The sequence below is a fragment of the Entelurus aequoreus genome, linkage group LG18 (assembly GCF_033978785.1).
Source record: "Entelurus aequoreus isolate RoL-2023_Sb linkage group LG18, RoL_Eaeq_v1.1, whole genome shotgun sequence".
Lineage (NCBI taxonomy): Eukaryota > Metazoa > Chordata > Actinopteri > Syngnathiformes > Syngnathidae > Entelurus > Entelurus aequoreus.
Window position 1 is genome coordinate 42320545 of NC_084748.1, and position 18741 is coordinate 42339285.

An 18741-nucleotide genomic window follows, 5' to 3' on the forward strand; every position below is an offset into this window, starting at 1 on the left:
CGATACCGATATCAACTGATACCGATATATACAGTCGTGGAATTAACACATTATTATGCCTATTTTGGACAACCAGGTATGAGGAAGATAAGGTCCTTTTTAAATAAATAAATACAATAAAATAAGATAAATAACCTAAAAACATTTTATTGAATAAAAAAGAAAGTAAAACAATATAAAAACAGTTACATAGAAACTAGTAATGAATGAAAATGAGTAAAATTAACTGTTAAAGGTTAGTACTATTAGTGGACCAGCAGCACGCACAATCATGTGTGCTTACGGACTGTATCCCTTGCAGACTGTATTGATATATATTGATATATAATGTAGGAACCAGAATATTAATAACAGAAAGAAACAACCCTTTTGTGTGAATGGGTGTAAATGGGGGAGGGAGGTTTTTTGGGTTGGTGCACTAATTGTAAATGTATCTTGTGTTTTTTATGTCGATTTAATAAAAAAATTCAAAAAACGATACAGATTAAAAAAAAACAATACCGATCATTTCTGATATTACATTTTTAAAGCATTTATCGGCCGATAATATCGGACATCTCTAATATACTTAATAATAACATATTTGTTTTAAATGTATATTCACATTGTTAGGCCTTTTTTAAAGAATGTTTTATCGCGTGCGTTTTCAACTGGAAAACAAAAAATGCCCCGTGACGTCACAGAGCCGTGTCTAAAATTTTGATCGTCCGCCAACGACCCATCCCTCCTCCTCAGACCACACCACAGCGACCACCAGAGCGCCGAGACACGATGGAGGTGTCAGCCGGGGACGAGGAGATGAGTGTGCCGGCGCAGGCGAACCAGAAGAAGGCGATAGCGAGGAGGAAAAGGCGGAAGGAGTTGTTAGTAGTACAAATATGTTTGTTCGCCGGTATGCTTCTTATCGTCAAGGGACTTTCCTTCCTGGTAGAAGATTCCGGTAAGCTTTCGGTTTAGGTACTATTTTAAATCAATTAATTTTGTGTGTTTAAATGATATAGCGTTTATTGTAAAGTCCTGTGGTCATTTTTTTTTATTGGCCCTCAACATGTTCGTTCACTAGTTATGTGATATTGTATACGTTGCTACACTAATTAGCTTTTTTATTAACACAGTGTTGGCGCTTGGAATCTTCAAAATGGGGTGCCAGGGACCCCATTAAGTCATAAAAATGGGGTCCCACGGGAAATTTTTGGGGTCCCACTTTTTTGAAAACAAATGATACATGTACACATTATCCTGTTATATCTCACATTCTATATTGGGTTTCGGACAAAAGGTTGTCATAAACGTGAATAATGTAAACTCACCACGCCGGTATGTTTTAGCGCTTTCATGGCGAGTTAATATATTGACAGATATAAGTAAGAACTTTACACTACTTTATATTAGAAATGGCACTAAAATATTTACTACTAAAACATTTTGATATATTTTTGTGTGTCATGTTCTATATTTTCAATGGGACATTTTTAAAATGTTGGCGTTGTTTACTTGAGACTTATCTCTTATGTTTGACTGCCATCTACTGGTCACACGTATAATTACACCCTGTACCAAATTAAATAGTGTAGCGTCCCGGAAGAGTTGGTACTGCAGGGAATTCTGGGTATTTGTTCTGTTGTGTTGCGGTGCAAATATTCTCCCGAAATGTGTTTGTCATTGTTGTTTAGTATGGTTTCACTACATGGCACATGTTTATGACAGTGTTGGCGTTGTTTATACGGCCGCTCTTAGTGTGACATGTATGGCTGTTGAGTAAGCGTTTTGAAAACAAATGATAAATGCACACATAATCCTGTTATATCTCACATTCTATATTGTGTTTCGGACAAAAGGTTGTCATAAACGTGAATAATGTGAACTCACCACGCCGGTATGTTTTAGCGCTTTCATGGCGAGTTTATTGACAGATATAAGTAAGAACTTTACACTACTTTATATTAGAAATGGCACTAAAATATTTACTACTAAAACATTTTGATATATTTTTGTGTGTCATGTTCTATATTTTCAATGGGACATTTTTAAAATGTTGGCGTTGTTTACTTGAGACTTATCTCTTATGTTTGACTGCCATCTACTGGTCACACTTATAATCACACCCATCCATCCATCCATCTTCTTCCGCTTAACCGAGGTCGGGTCGCGGGGGCAGCAGCCTAAGCAGGGAAGCCCAGACTTCCCTCTCCCCAGCCACTTCGTCCAGCTCTTCCCGGGGGATCCCGAGGCGTTCCCAGGCCTCGGGATTACACCCTGTACCAAATAAAATAGTGTAGCGTCTCGGAAGAGTTGGTACTGCGGGGAATTCTTGGTATTTGTTCTGTTGTGTTTATGTTGTGTTGCGGTGCAAATAGTATCCCGAAATGTGTTTGTCATTGTTCTTTAATATGATTTCACAACATGACAGTGTTGGCGTTGTTTATACGGCCACCCTTAGTGTGACATGTATGGCTGTTGAGTAAGCGTTTTGAAAACAAATGATAAATGTATGTATTATCCTTGTGTCTTACATTCTATATTGTGTTAGAAAAAGGTTGTCATAAATGTGAATAATATAAACTCACCACGCCGGTATGTTTTAGCGCTTTCATGGCGAGTTTATTGACAGATATAAGTAAGAACTTTACACTACTTTATATTAAAAATGGCACTAATATAGTTACTACTAAAACATTTTGATATATTTTGTGTGTCATGTTCTATATTTTCAATGGGACATATTTAAAATGTTGGCGTTGTTTACTTGAGACTTATCTCTTATGTTTGACTGCCATCTACTGGTCACACTTATAATTACACCCTGTACCAAATAAAATAGTGTGGAGTCTCGGAAGAGTTGGTACTGCAGGGAATTCTGGGTATTTGTTATGTTGTGTTGCAGTGCAAATATTCTCCCGAAATGTGTTTGTCATTGTTGTTTAGTATGGTTTCACAACACGGCACATGTTATGACAGTGTTGGCGTTGTTTATACGGCCGCCCTTAAAGGCCTACTGAAAGCCACTACTACCGACCACGCAGTCTGATAGTTTATATATCAATGATGAAATCTTAACATTGCAACACATGCCAATACGGCCGGGTTAACTTATAAAGTGACATTTTAAATTTCCCGCCACACTTCCGGTTAAAAACGTTTTATTATGCTGACGTATGCGTGTGACTTCACGAGGACAAGGGAAGTATTCGGAGCCCGGAGAATCCTATACAACAAGCTCTGTTTTCATTTTATAATTCCACAGTATTCTGGACATCTGTGTTGGTGAATCTTTTGCAATTTGTTTAATGAATAATGGAGGCTGCAAAGAAGTACGTTGTAGGTGGGATCGATCGGTGTATTAGCGGCTGGCTGTAGCAACACAACAAGGACTACTTACTTAGCAGACGCCTAGCCGATGCTAGCCGCCAAACCCACGGATGAAGTCCTTCGTCGCGCCGTCGATCGCTGGAACGCAGGTGAGCACGGCTGTTGATGGGCAGATGAGGGCTGGCTGGCGTAGGTGGAGCGCTAATGTTTTTATCATAGCTCTGTGAGGTCCGGTTGCTAAGTTGCTAAATTAGCCTTAGCGTCGTTAGCAACAGCATTGTTAAGCTTTATCAGGCTGAGAATTATTAACCGTGTAGTTACATGTCCATGGTTTAATAGTATTGTTGGTCTTCTGTCTATCCTTCCAGTCAGGGGTTTATTTATTTTGTTTCTATCTGCATTTGAGAACGATGCTATCACGTTAGCTCAGTAGCTAAGTGTGTCACCGATGTATTGTCATGGAGATAAAAGTCACTTTGAATGTCCATTTCGTGTGCTCGACTCTCATTTTCAAGAGGATATAGTATCCGAGGTGGTTTAAAATACAAATCCGTGATCCACAATAGAAAAAGGAGAGAGTGTGGAATCCAATGAGCTAGCTTGTACCTAAGTTACGGTCAGAGCGAAAAATGATGCGTCCTGCACTGCCTCTAGTTCTTCACTCTAACGTTCCTCATCCACAAATCTTTCTTACTCGCTCAAATTAATGGGGTAATCGTCGCTTTGTCGCTCCAAATCTCTCTCGCTCCATTGTAAACAAAGGAAAATTGTGAGGAATATTACCTCCTGTGACGTCACGCTACTTCCGGTACAGGCAAGGCTTTTTTTATCAGCGAGCAAAAGTTGCGAACTTTATCGTCGATTTTCTCTTCTAAATCCTTTCAGCAAAAATATGGCAATATCGCGAAATGATCAAGTATGACACATAGAATGGATCTGCTATTCCCGTTTAAATAAAAAAAATAATTTCAGTAGGCCTTTAATGTGACATGTATAACTGTTGAGTAAGCGTTTTGAAAACAAATGATACATGTATGCATTATCCTGTTATATCTCACATTCTATATTGTGTTTTGGAAAAAGGTTGTCATAAACGTGAATAATGTAAACTCACCACGCCGGTATGTTTTAGCGCTTTCATGGCGAGTTTACTGACAGATATAAGTAAGAACTTTACACTACTTTAATTTGAAATGGCACTAAAATATTTACTACTAAAACATTTTGATATAATTTTGTGTCATGTTCTATATTTTCAATGGGACATTTTTAAAATGTTGGCGTTGTTTACTTGAGACTTATCTCTTATGTTTGACTGCCATCTACTGGTCACACTTATAATTACACCATGTACCAAATAAAATAGTGTAGTGTCCCGGAAGAGTTGGTACTGCATGGAATTCTGGGTATTTGTTCTATTGTGCAGCTGAGATAGGCTCCAGCGACCCCTGTGTTTATGTTGTGTTGCGGTGCAAATATTCTCCCGAAATGTGTTTGTCATCGTTGTTTAGTATGGTTTCACAACATGGCACATGTTTATGACAGTGTTGGCGTTGTTTATACGTCCACCCTTAGAGTGACATGTATGGCTGTTGAATAAGAATGCCCTTTATATATTTGTACATGGGATATCCTAAATCAAAATGTTCCTTAAAATTGGCTATGAATATACCGAATTTAGTATAAGTCGCACCGCCCGAAAATGCATAACAAAGAAGGGAAAAAACATATATAAGCCGCACTGGAGTATAAGTCGCATTTTTTGGGGAAATGTATTTGATAAAACCCAACACCAAGAATAGACATTTGAAAGGCAATTTAAAATAAATAAAGAATAGTGAACAACAGGCTGAATAAGTGTACGTTATATGAGGCATAAATAACCAACTGAGAACGTGCCTGGTATGTTAACGTAACATATTATGGTAAGAGTCATTCAAATAACTATAACATATAGAACATGCTATACGTTTACCAAACAATCTGTCACTCCTAATCGTTAAATCCCATGAAATCTTATACGTCTAGTCTCTTACGTGAATGAGCTAAATAATATTATTTGATATTTTACGGTAATTTGTTAATAATTTCACACATAAGTTGCTCCTGAGTATAAGTCACACCCCCGGCCAAACTATGAAAAAAACTGCGACTTATAATCCGAAAAATACGGTACCTAATCTTAAATTTAAGGCCATTTTCACTCCTACCGCTGTATCAAAAGTATTGAGGTGGGTAAGCTCAACTTTGGAAAACATGGTAAACAAAACGTCGGCGGAAAGCGATGATCGGTAAAAATTAATAGATAAAAAAAACGTGCGTCAGGAGACGTGTGGACTTCCGGGATTTCGCGTCCTTTCTGATTTCAATGCGTAAAAAGACACAAAAAGTGTGTTAACGCCAACGCTGTATCACCTAACTAATTAGTTTGGTTTTTTCGAATATTCAATGTACAAAATGCATCAATTCTAATTTTTGACCATTAATAGCACAAAATACGGCGATATAAAAGCCAGCGATGCTTGTTTGCTCATTAGTTAACCAACAGGAAACAATACGTGAAGCCAGGCGAACACACGTCTACAACGCTAAATATATCCTGTGGTGTACCTCAGGGATCAATACTGGGACCAAAATTGTTCAATCTCTATATAAATGACATTTGTAAAGTTACAAAATATTTAAAGTTAGTATTATTTGCGGATGATACAACAGCGTTTTGCTCAGGAGAGAACACACAGAAGCTAATACAAATAATAACAGAAGAAATGAACACATTAAAAAGATGGTTTGACAAAAACAGACTATCCTTCAATCTCAGTAAGACTAAAATAATGCTATTTGGTAACAGTAGAAGAGAAAGTCAAACACAAATACAAACAGACGGAATAGAAATTGAAAGAGTAAATTAAACCAAATTTCTAGGTATAATGATTGATGATAAATTGAACTGGAAATCTCACGTAAAAAATATACAACATAAAGTAGCAAGAAACACGTCAATAATGAATAAAGCAAAACATGTTCTCGACCAAAAATCACTTCATATTCTCAACTGCTCGCTAGTGTTACCATATCTGAGTTATTGTGTAGAAATATGGGGAAATAACTGCAAAAGTACACTTCATTCATTAACCGTGTTACAAAAAAGATCAGTTAGAATAATACATAATGTTGGATTTAGAGAACATACAAACCCTTTATTTATTGAATCAAAGATACTGAAATTCCAAGACATAGTGAATTTGCAAACAGCTAAAATTATACACAAAGCAAACTATAACCTGCTACCCAAGAATATACAACAATTATTTTCAAAAAAAGAGGAGAAATATAATCTTACAGAAAAATGTAATTTAAAACATTTGTACGCACGTACAACACTTAAGACCTTCAGTATATCAGTATGTGGAATTAAATTATGTAATGGATTAAGCAAAGCAATCAAACAATGTACTAATATGATCCACTTCAAGAAACTCTTCAAATTTAAAGTGTTTACAAAGTACAAAGAAGAAGAACCATGATAAACATTCTGAATTTATCTCATCCATCCATTCATTTTCTAGATAATCTTACTCATCCCACTATATGAAATATAACGTACTTCACCAAGTATTATTTATTTATTTATTTATTTATTTATTGTTATTGTTATTGTTATTACTTATGGAGTATATTGTGAATACATTGAGAACAGGAAGTGAACAAAAGTGTTAGCAACCATAAACATCTTATAAGTAGACGCAGCATTGGCTGCTGTGACACGAGAAATTGGGCCGCCATCTTGAAGTGGTGATGAGGAGCCGGCGAGCAGCCTAAACTGACAGTTGACAGGTAGAAAACAAAGATGCAAGGCTGGTGTTCAGCGTTTTCCTGCTCAAATGAGCGGACTGTTGAAAATAGGAATCGGGGGATTACTTTTCACAAGTAAGATTTAACATTAACGTACTATTGGTTGTATTTTGTGAAAAGAATATTACCACATAGTTGAGAAGGAGCAAATATCTTCAATAGTACTGAAATTGTAGCCGCTAGCAAACAAGAGTATGACCATAATAGAATTGCTTGTCAGTGAAATTAATTACATTTAAAAATGTCATACTTGAATAACATAAAGTTAAAATAAATGATGAAGATAAAGATTGTAAAACATAATTTGGTTTTATTCTGAATCCAGTGAAACAGATTGGTGGTTTTAGCTGATATAAAGACTTTCAGGGGGTGTGGTTTCTTTTTAAGTATTTGGCAGATGCTTTTATCCAAAGCAACATACATAAAAAATACATATAAAACAATTACTGTAAACATGATCATTTAAGGGAAGAATGTAATACAAAATATCAATACAAAGTGTCAAGACAGAATAAACTCTCTGCTGCTGCAGCAACAGATATACAGTCTATAGGTCCCTAAGATATATACTGTAGATATCTAATGTATTCAAACATTGTTTATGTAGGATATACACATGTATACACTACCGTTCAAAAGTTTGGGGTCACATTGGAATGTCCTTATTTTTGAAGGAAAAGCACTGTACTTTTCAATAAAAATAACTTTAAACTAGTCTTAACTTTAAAGAAATACACTCTATACATTGCTAATGTGGTAAATGACTATTCTAGCTGCAAATGTCTGGTTTTTGGTGCAATATCTACATAGGTGTATAGAGGCCCATTTCCAGCAACCATCACTCCAGTGTTCTAATGGTACAATGTGTTTGCTCATTGGCTCAGAAGGCTAATTGATGATTAGAAAACCCTTGTGCAATCATGTTCACACATCTGAAAACAGTTTAGCTCGTTACAGAAGCTACAAAACTGACCTTCCTTTGAGCAGATTGAGTTTCTGGAGCATCACATATGTGGGGTCAATTAAACGCTCAAAATGGCCAGAATAAGAGAACTTTCATCTGAAACTTGACAGTCTATTCTTGTTCTTAGAAATGAAGGCTATTCCACAAAATTGTTTGGGTGACCCCAAACTTTTGAACAGTAGTAACCTAATCATATTGTTTCTTGAATTTAAAAATAGCTGACCGTTTTTTTCCCCCTTCTCTGGGATTATATTCCCAGTTTTTATCTCGGACGTCTGCTCATTTATAGCATATAAGAATATTCTATTACTGTTAAGCAAACTATGAATAATAAAACATGTGTCCTTTATCATAGCTACACGTATGACAAAAAAAGAGCGTGAAAATCAGTGGTATTCAGTGAGGTAAGATGAATTAAATGCGCCTGACAGTTCATTGCCCCTGCAAAATGAATTGCACCGAGTGGAGCGGATCACCACTCCAAGATGGCGGCCCCGCGTCTCGTCAGCGGCAGTAGGCGCTCGGTGCTGCATCTACTTATAACACGTCTATGCTAGCAACTGCTATGTAAAGGAAAAGGGGTAGGATTAAATAAGCTCTGTTTCTTCCTACTCCTTTTCGAACATGTTGAATAGAGAAACTGGAAATTGGGATATATCATGTTGTATGCATGCATGTTCCAAATAAACTCATCTCAACTCATTTATTGTTTACGCATCTCTGGGAAGAAGCACCACAGTTTAGTGTGAGTTATTGACAATACAGTAAATACATCATTTTGATATTTTCCAATAATATTATTACGGCAATAAAACAAATACAAACGATTCGCGGTGTACTGATAAAACGGGAAATAGTCCCACATGACTGCAATTTTTATGTGGAATACGGTGGGTAGAAGACGTCAACTAATTTGCATAACTAACAGTGACACAGGTGTGTGCAGTTTTAATGGACGAAAACAATACATGAGCAAAAAACAATATGTACAAATACAAATCATTTATTTTTTAATGACAGAAAGGGGAGCTATGTGCTCTTGTGGTAAAATCTCTTAAAATATCCAAAAGATCAGAAAAAGGCGGTCCTTAACCTCACCGTAGTTTGTTAACATGTACAACTTTCTTCAACGGCGCCAGAGAAAGACATATTTTATGCCACTCATTCTTTGTCTCATTTTCTTTGTAAACAAACCACAACGTGGTGCCATATCCCCGTGCTTTAACAGTGACGTCACTATTTTGAATTTTCCATCACCTAAAACACTTTTTTGATGAAGAGGATTCAACAATAAATAAAAATGTATATATGTACAAAACACAAAACCAGTGAAGTTGGCACGTTGTGTAAATGGTAAATAAAAACAGAATACAATGATTTGCAAATCATTTTCAACTTATATTCAATTGAATAGACTGCAAAGACAAGCTATTTAACGTTCCAACTGGAAAAGTTTGTTATTTTTTGCAAATATTAGCTCATTCGGAATTTTATACCTGCAACATCTTTAAAAAAAACTGCCACAAGTGGCAAAAAAGACTGCGAAAGTTGAGGAATGCTCACCAAACACTTATTTGGAACATCCCACAGGTGAACAAGCTAATTGGGAACAGGTGGGTGCTATGATTGAGTATAAAAGCAGCTTCCACGAAATGCTCAGTCATTCACAAACAAGGATGGGGCGAGGGTCACCACTTTGTGAACAAATGCGTGAGCAAATTGTCGAACAGTTTAAGAACAACATTTCTCAACGAGCTCTTGCAAGGAATTTAGGGATTTCACCATCTACGCTCCGTAATATCATCAAAAGGTTCAGAGGATCTGGAGAAAGGCCTAAAACCATTATTGAATGCCCGTGACCTTCGATCCCTCAGGGGGCACTGCATCAAAAAGCGACATCAGTGTGTAAGGATATCACCACATGGGCTCAGGAACACTTCAGAAAACCACTGTCAGTAACTACAGTTCATCACTATACTATATCTGTAAGTGCAAGTTAAAACGCTACTATTCAAAGCAAAAGCCATTTATCAACAACACCCAGGAACGCCGCCGGCTTTGCTGGGCCCGATCTCATTTAAGATGGACTGATGCAAAGTGGAAAAGTGTTCTCTGGTCTGACGAGTAAACATTTCAAATTGTTTTTGGAAACTGTGGAGGTTGTGTCCTCCGGACCAAAGAGGAAATTAACCATCCAGACTATTATAGGCGCAAAGTTCAAACGCCAGCATGTGTGATGGTATGGGGGTGTATTAGTGCCCAAGGCATGGGTAACTTACACATCTGTGAAGGCACCATTAATGCTGAAAGGTACATACAGGTTTTGAAGCAACATATGTTGCCATCCAAGCAATGTTATCATGGACGCCCCTGCTTATTTTAGCAAGACAATGTCAAGCCACGTGTTACAACAGCATGGCTTCATAGTAAAAGAGTGCGGGTACTAGACTGGCCTGCCTGTAGTCCAGACCTGTCTCCCATTGAAAATGTGTGGCGCATTATGGCACATCAAGCAAGAATGGGAAATAATTCCACCTGAAAAGCTTCAAAAATTGGTCTCCTCAGTTCCCAAACATTTACTGAGTGTTGTTAAAAGGAAAGGCCATGTAACACAGTGGTAAAAATGCCCATGTGCCAACTTTTTTGCAATGTGTTGCTGCCATGAAATTCTAAGTTAATGATTATTTGCAAAAAAAGAAATAAGTTTCTGTGTTCGAACATTAAATATCTTGTCTTTGCAGTCTATTCAATTTAATATAAGTTGAAAAGGATTTGCAAATCATTGTATTCTCTTTTTATTTACGAATGACACAACGTGCCAACTTCACTGGTTTTGGGTTTTGTAAACAACAGAAACTATTTTAAGCACACTGACGACACGCTGTGCAGGGAGGCGGTGGACCATCACAACACCGCAGCGCATTCATGCATCTGTAATGATCCAAATGCAAGAAAATGCATATTGCAGGACATTATTACATGGATGAGCTATAGGGCCTGATTTACTAAAGGTGTGCATGTACTAAAACACGTGCATATGCAAAGCTGATCTACTAAACGTGTGTAAAGTGCATTGTGTCTGTTAAGTGAGCAGAATGAGGCGTGCAATCCATTTAGCGTCTGTCTTCATTAATATGCAAAATGTATGCGAGAGGAGAGGAGAAGATGCTAATATACCATTCAGCATGTGGAATGTGATTCATCAACACTCCTCACCGTTTTCCAAGCACTATTTTGCGTTTTATTCTGCACCTCTGAAAAGTACGTGCAAACTGACACAGTTGCACACACGGCTGCTGTCACACCGCGGTGAGGGATGTGTTGTCTTGGTTTCTTCTGTCTTGTGAATTGCATGTTTTAGTTTGGAAAGTAACTCCTCTCGTTTCAGGTCACTCGCCCTTCCTTTTGTGTCATCAGTCTGACGTCATCCCTGATCCCTGATTGTTTCCACCTGTTCCCCATTACCCTCATGTGTCTTATAAGCCCACGCCTCCCTTAGTTCTGTGCCAGATGGTCTCGTTTATTCGTGCCTCTCTAGCTCCCTGTCCATGCCTTGCCTCGTCTCGTGTTTGAATATCTTGATCCTGAATTCCTTCGTTGGTATTTTGAGTTTTCTTTTTCTCCTCCTCAGCAGAGTGATTTTGTGTTATTTAGTTTTACAGCCGAAGTGGTGAGTTTTCAGTTTTTCTTACAGTTCCTCCTTTTCCTCAATTTTTTGTTAACCTTTTTTTTAGATTAGAGACAGTGTAGAAGTTTCGCAGCCATGGTTTCTCCCTCCTGTTGGAGTGTTTTTTGTTTATAATACATTTCATAGAATATACGGCGCCAAGTATAGTTTGTTATTGTTTTTGTGTTTTCCTCCTTTCGAAGTGATTTTCGGTTGTTCCTTTTTGTGGAACCTTTTTCGCCGACTAGTTTAGTTATAGCCTATATTGAATTGCCCTGACTCTGGAGGCGAAATGAGGCTTTCAAAATAAAAGCCTGCCGAATTAATCCCTACTCTGCATCTGAGTCCTATCTTTTGATCAAGCCTGACAGCTGCAGGATCTGTGCTCTCGTCACAATGACCTACGAGGAACAGAGAATGTGTGTGTTTCAACATTTTTTCATGGCCTCTCAGAAAACATTCTTTTATAATTTTATAGCTGCATGCTGATTTAGTTAAGAAGCTGATCAAAAGAAATGTAATTGATGCTGAATATTTGTTATATAATATATTTTATTTCTGACACTCCAACTATGTTGACACACACGTAGGATGAAGAAATCTCTGTCCAGCTGCTTTTTTTCAGCGCGGCCCCTTCATAACTGTGTCAGTTTGCACGTCCTTTCTAGACGTACTTAAATCACATTGCGCATGCTAAATGATTATATTTGTTCCCCCCTCTTCCATTATAGTGGATTGTGGAGGAGGGCGTGGTCGGCGCGCCTCCTGCAGGAATGGGGTGTGTATGGCCCGGCAGCGGCATCTGGGACTGATTATCTAATCACCGGTCGCCCTTATTAGCAGCAGCCGGGACGAGACACGTAGTGGGAGTTGGAGCCAGAGAGAGACACACGCCCAGAGACAAAACATATATTGCTTGAAAGCAAGCCATCCCTTGGGTGTTTATGACAATAAAAGACTTGATTCAAACTGTCTACCGGACTCCCAAAGATCTGCCGGCCAGGAGAACCCAACACAAGAGGGAAACCTCACATGTATGTTTTATATTCAGCATATATTCAGCGTATACATGAAGACAATACACTAAATAGATTGCGCTCTCTATTTTGCTCATTTAATAGACACAATATTTTAAGATTGCACATGTTTTAGCACATGCAAACCTTTATAAGATCAGGTTCTCAGCATATTTCGATAACTGTATATTAGAGATGTCCGATAATGACTTATTTGCCTATATCCGATATTCCGGTATTGTCCAACTCTTAATTACCGATTCCGATATCAACCGATACCGATATATACGGTCGTGGAATTAACACATTATTATGCCAAATGTTGTTGTGATGCCCCGCTGGATGCATTAAACAACGTAACAAGGTTTTCCAAAATAAATCAACTCATGTTATGTAAAAAAATGCCAACATGGCACTGCCATATTTATTATTGAAGTCACAAAGTGCATTATGTTTTTTAGTGAAGTGAAGTGAAGTGAATTACATTTATATAGCGCTTTTTCTCAAGTGACTCAAAGCGCTTTACATTGTGAAACCCAATATCTAAGTTACATTTAAACCAGTGTGGGTGGCACTGGGAGCAGGTGGGTAAAGTGTCTTGCCCAAGGACACAACGGCAGTGACTAGGATGGCGGAAGCGGGGATCGAACCTGCAACCCTCAAGTTGCTGGCACGGCCGCTCTACCAACCGAGCTATACCGTCCCAAAGTGCATTATGTTTTTTAACATGCCTCAAAACAGCAGCTTGGAATTTGGGACAGGCTCTCCCTGAGAGAGCATGAGGAGGTTGAGGTAGGGGGCGGGGTTGAGGTAGCGGGGGTGTATATTGTAGCGTCCCGGAAGAGTTAGTGCTGCAGGGGGTTCTGGGTATTTGTTCTGTTGTGTTTATGTTGTGTTACGGTGCAGATGTTCTCCCGAAATGTGTTTGTCATTCTTGTTTGGTGTGGGTTCACAGTGTGGCACATATTTATAACAGTGTTAAAGTTGTTTATATAGGGCCACCCTCAGTGTGACCTGTATGGCTGTTGATCAAGTATGCCTTGCATTCACTTGTGTGTGTGAAAAGCCATAGATATTATGTGATTGGACCGGCACGCAAAGGCGGTGCCTTTAAGGTTTATTGGTTTATTATTTTAAAAAGTCATACATTTTACTTTTTGAAACGATACCGATAATTTCCGATATCACATTTTAAAGCATTTATCGGCCGATAATATCGTCAGTCTGATATTATCGGACATCTCTACTGTATGTGATTTACTCTGTCTAAGCAATTATGAGAAAACTGCTGAACTGCAATGCAGTTTCAAGCAATTTTGATTGGTTATAAATTTCTTGTCTTACAGATGTTGACGTCTCCAGCCACAGTACCAGTGAGCAGGATAGATGGGAGGGAAGGAAGCTGCTGCAGAACATTGACAACAGCAGCATGGTGGAAATGGAGATAGAACATAATTGCACTTCTCCAGGTAAGATGGATGAAAGAGTGAAAAAATCCCAACTCTCTAAGAGGGACAAGGAAAAAACGTATTCTGCTATCTCTCCTTTTCGCTCTCTTGATCATCCTCTCATGTTTTCCCAACAGAAAAATATTTTTCTCTATGGTAACCCTTGCATCTTATCAACAATAGCATACTTTGGTACAAACTATTTGCATTCAATACATGATAAGACTTCCAGTACTTACTAATAGGGATGTTCTGATCAAGATGTATATTTGTTGGTTGTGTAATGGCTCTTCTCCTGTCTTCTTGGACAACTGTCCTTAAATACCTTTTACACGAAGACAGTTACTTTTTGTTGTTCTAGCCTTGGGGCCGGCCAGTTTGGACAACACCCACTTTGTTTGTACAAATGCAGACAACACCTGGGCGTTGTCACTTTGCTCAATGGAGTCGGGTGACCTCCAACCCCTGATCTCTACTCCTACCGGTGGGGGGCTCTTACCAGATGTCGTTTTTGTGTTTACACTTCTTCCTAAAATCCAACTGCTGCTCTCCTTTAAGTTCCCCAATGTCCTGGGGGCAAAATGCACCACTCTCGAGAGAGCTTGTGATGGACATGTGCACTTTTGAAGCTCTCTAAGAGCATATTTCCTTAGTAGAATAATCCTTTAATGGATTCTGTGACCAAATACAAACACATGCTAGCTCACAATCATATAAGAAAATGGTACACGGTATAATTTACCTCAAAGGTTTTATGCTGCCGATTCTAATACAATCATCCATGAGTGAGATCGTCCGATACCGATCACATGTCCATCCATCCATCCATCCATCCATTTTCTACCGCTTGTCCCTTTCGCGGTCGCGTGAGGGGCTGAAGTCTATCTCAGCTGCATTCGGGCGGAAGGCGGGTCGCCACCTCATCGCATGTATTAACTGTAATTAAAAAATTAAAAAATCTGAAAAAGGAACCATAAAACCACTTACTTAAGGATTAATCTTTGGACTTATGTTTTAAGAAGTCGACTAATCTAAATGACCAATAAAACAACCAAGCAATTATTTCGCTAACTCTGCTAACATGTCAAACTACTTCCTTAACGTAAATGACCGCCATAACCACAACACCAGGGGGAGCTCCACTAACCACGTTAAACCCAGATTCCGAACTAACAAAGGTCTTAACTCATTCTCTTTCTATGCCACATCAATGTGGAATGCGCTCCCAGCAGGTATAAAAGAAAGGGCATCTCTATCCTCCTTCAAAACCGCAATAAAAGTTCACCTCCAGGCAGCTACAACCCTAAACTAACACCCTCCCCGGATTGCTAATAATCAAATGTAAACAATCAAATGCAGATACTTTTTCTTTTTCTTATGCCTTCTGATCTCTCTCTCTCTCTCTCTCTCTCTCTCTCTCTCTCTCTCTCTCTCTCTCTCTCTCTCTCTCTCTCTCTCTCTCTCTCTCTCTCTCTCTCTCTCTCTATGTCCACTACTTGCTGTCCAAATCCTACCCCCCCACACCCCTAATTGTAAATAATGTAAATAATTCAATGTGATTATCTTGTGTGATGACTGTATTATGATGATAGTATATATGATAGTATATATCTGTATCATGAATCATTTTAAGTGGACCCCGACTTAAACAAGTTGAAAAACTTATTCGGGTGTTACCATTTAGTGGTCAATTGTACGGAATATGTACTTCACTGTGCAACCTACTAATAAAAGTCTCAATCAATCAATGCCTAATCATGAGTTGCGCTGAAAGCTGGCCATTAAGCTTTGCGGCTTGTGTAACAATTACACTTGTGTATTTTTGCAAATGAATTAATTATAATATAAACATTTCAACATACCATCCAAAACTGTCAAAGTAGTCCTGTGTCTAGAAACCTATTCCCTGAATTTGTAAACCATGACAAAAACTAAAAAAAAAGTTATTTTGTAAAAATGAATGATACTCCTAGGGATGTAATGATAAGCGGTCATGTTGATAACCGTGGTACAATTCCAGTTAGTTGGTAGTGCCATTTTAAATAAAAATGATTGAAAAACCGAGACTGGTAACTGCACTTTGATAAACTTATGGACTGACTGGCGCCGGCTTACTAGCTTAAATGCTAACAAGAAAACGCGAGACACAACGTCTTCACCCATTAAGAAAGGACATACCCCAATCAAAACTTATATAAACACGTTGCTGTCTGAGCAACTAAACTATTCAAGTGTACACATTGAACCAGCCAGCTGTGTACCAAAGTCGTACTAAAAACATTTTGACAGATTTTTGAGCGCCTTTGTAATGTTCTATATTCTCAATGGAACATTTAAAGTTTTGGTGTTGTTCACTGCCATAATATTGCAGTCCACACGTACACTACCGTTCAAAAGTTTGGGGTCACACTGAAATGTCCTTATTTTCAATGAAGATAACTTTAAACTAGTCTTAACTTTAAAGAAATACACTCTATACATTGCTAATGTGGTAAATGACTATTCTAGCTGCAAATGTCTGGTTTTTGGTGCAATATCTACATAGATGTATAGAGGCCCATTTCCAGCAACTATCTTTCCAGTGTTCTAATGGTACAATGTGTTTGCTCATTGGCTCAGAAGGCTAATTGATGATTAGAAAACCCTTGTGCAATCATGTTCACACATCTGAAAACAGTTTAGCTCATTACAGAAGCTACAAAACTGACCTTCCTTTGAGCAGATTGAGTTTCTGGAGCATCACATTTGTGGGGTCAATTAAACGCTCAAAATGGCCAGAAAAAGAGAACTTTCATCTGAAACTCGACAGTCTATTCTTGTTCTTAGAAATGAAGGCTATTCTACAAAATTGTTTGGGTGACCACAAACTTTTGAACGGTAGTGTATCTCTTATGTTTGACTGCCATCTACTGGTCACACTTATCTTTACACCATGTACCAAATAAAATTGCTACGAGGTTAGTAAGCACAACCAGAATTATGCCGTACATTAGGCGCACTGTCGATTTTTAAGAAAATTAAATGATTTTAAGGGCGCCTTATAGTCCGAAAAATACGGTAATAATAAGTTACCTCTTTAAGCAAACTGAAGAGCACTTTGTAATCCTTGTTGGTCTTTTCTTGCTGCTTATTAGCTCCAGCAGGCGAGAGTCTTAACAATGTCCACAACTTTGGCTCTCAGATAGCGTAATGGCGTTGAAAAATTTGATTTTTTTAGTAATGCTAGTATTGGGGGAGAAGAGTGGACGCTGCCGGTTTGGAGCGCGGAGCGACAGACGGCCTGGACACCGCATCGGTACACACAGGCATAGGCAGGAAGTGAGTGGGTGGAGAAGCAAGCCTCAGGACTACGTCGCCAACTTCGGCGAAAACCTGTGGAAGCTTGACTGCTGCTAATAGGTTTCAATGGTTGGAAAACAAAGTTATTTAAATGTCCAGCTGGCTCTCATGGGGTTCACTGTGGCATTTACTACGCCAGCTGGCATTGACAAGGCTCGTACCCCAAATGTATGCATGCAACTTAAAGCAAAATACTCTTAAGTTGAGGTCCCACTGTACTTGTGAATTTCCTGTTAATAGCTGGCTCCTTTCTGTTGTAACATCTTTCCATCTCGACTTCTTAAAGTTGGCTATAAGCACTAGGGGTGTAACGGTACACAAACATTTCGGTTGTTGCTCAGATTAAATAAAATGATAAAGCTTTTCTTCTACATATGAAAAGTGCAACATTAAACAGTTTCAAGTCAACTCGTCATGCTTAATTTATTTACCGCATTTGGGAAACCTGCAGTTGATTTTAATTATGTAAATGTTATATTTTTGTCAACATGTGATAGCAGGGACCCTGCCATTCAACACTAGGCTGCTGCATTACTAATGATTAATGTAACTATAGCTGAAAAAGTGGTACAATAGCAATAGAAGAGACTATTCATCCCTGAACACCATGGAGTTCATGTAGGCTTTAGTGATGCAGTTACATTATTACAAACCCCGTTTCCATATGAGTTGGGAAATTGTGTTAGATGTAAATATAAACGAAATACAATGATTTGCAAATCATTTTCAACCCAAATTCAATTGAATATGCTACAAAGACAACATATTTGATGTTCAAACTGATAAACATTTTTTGTTGTGCAAATAATCACTAACTTTAAAATTTGATGCCAGCAACATGTGACAAAGAAGTTGGGAAAGGTGGCAATAAATACTGATAAAGTTGAGGAATGCTCATCAAACACTTATTTGGAACATCCCACAGGTGAGCAGGCAAATTGGGAACAGGTGGGTGCCATGATTGGGTATAAAAGTAGATTCCATGAAATGCTCAGTCATTCACAAACAAGGATGGGGCGAGGGTCACCACTTTGTCAATAAATGCGTGAGCAAATTGTTGAACAGTTTAAGAAAACCCTTTTTCAACCAGCTATTGCAAGGAATTTAGGGATTTCACCATCTACGCTCCCTAATATCATCAAA

General features: G+C 38.3%; 1 protein-coding gene across 1 annotated transcript in view; it reads left to right on the forward strand.

Annotated features, from left to right (window-relative positions):
* The first annotated feature begins 787 nt into the window (after window positions 1-787).
* LOC133634137 (sodium/potassium/calcium exchanger 3-like) overlaps window positions 788-18741 on the forward strand; it is an 83840-nt gene continuing 65886 nt past the window's right edge. Inside the window, exons 1-2 of the mRNA XM_062027181.1 lie at window positions 788-940; window positions 14158-14280. Of these exons, the coding sequence (XP_061883165.1) occupies window positions 799-940; window positions 14158-14280 (265 nt within the window). The 5' untranslated portion in view covers window positions 788-798. The remainder of the gene's footprint in view (window positions 941-14157; window positions 14281-18741) is intronic.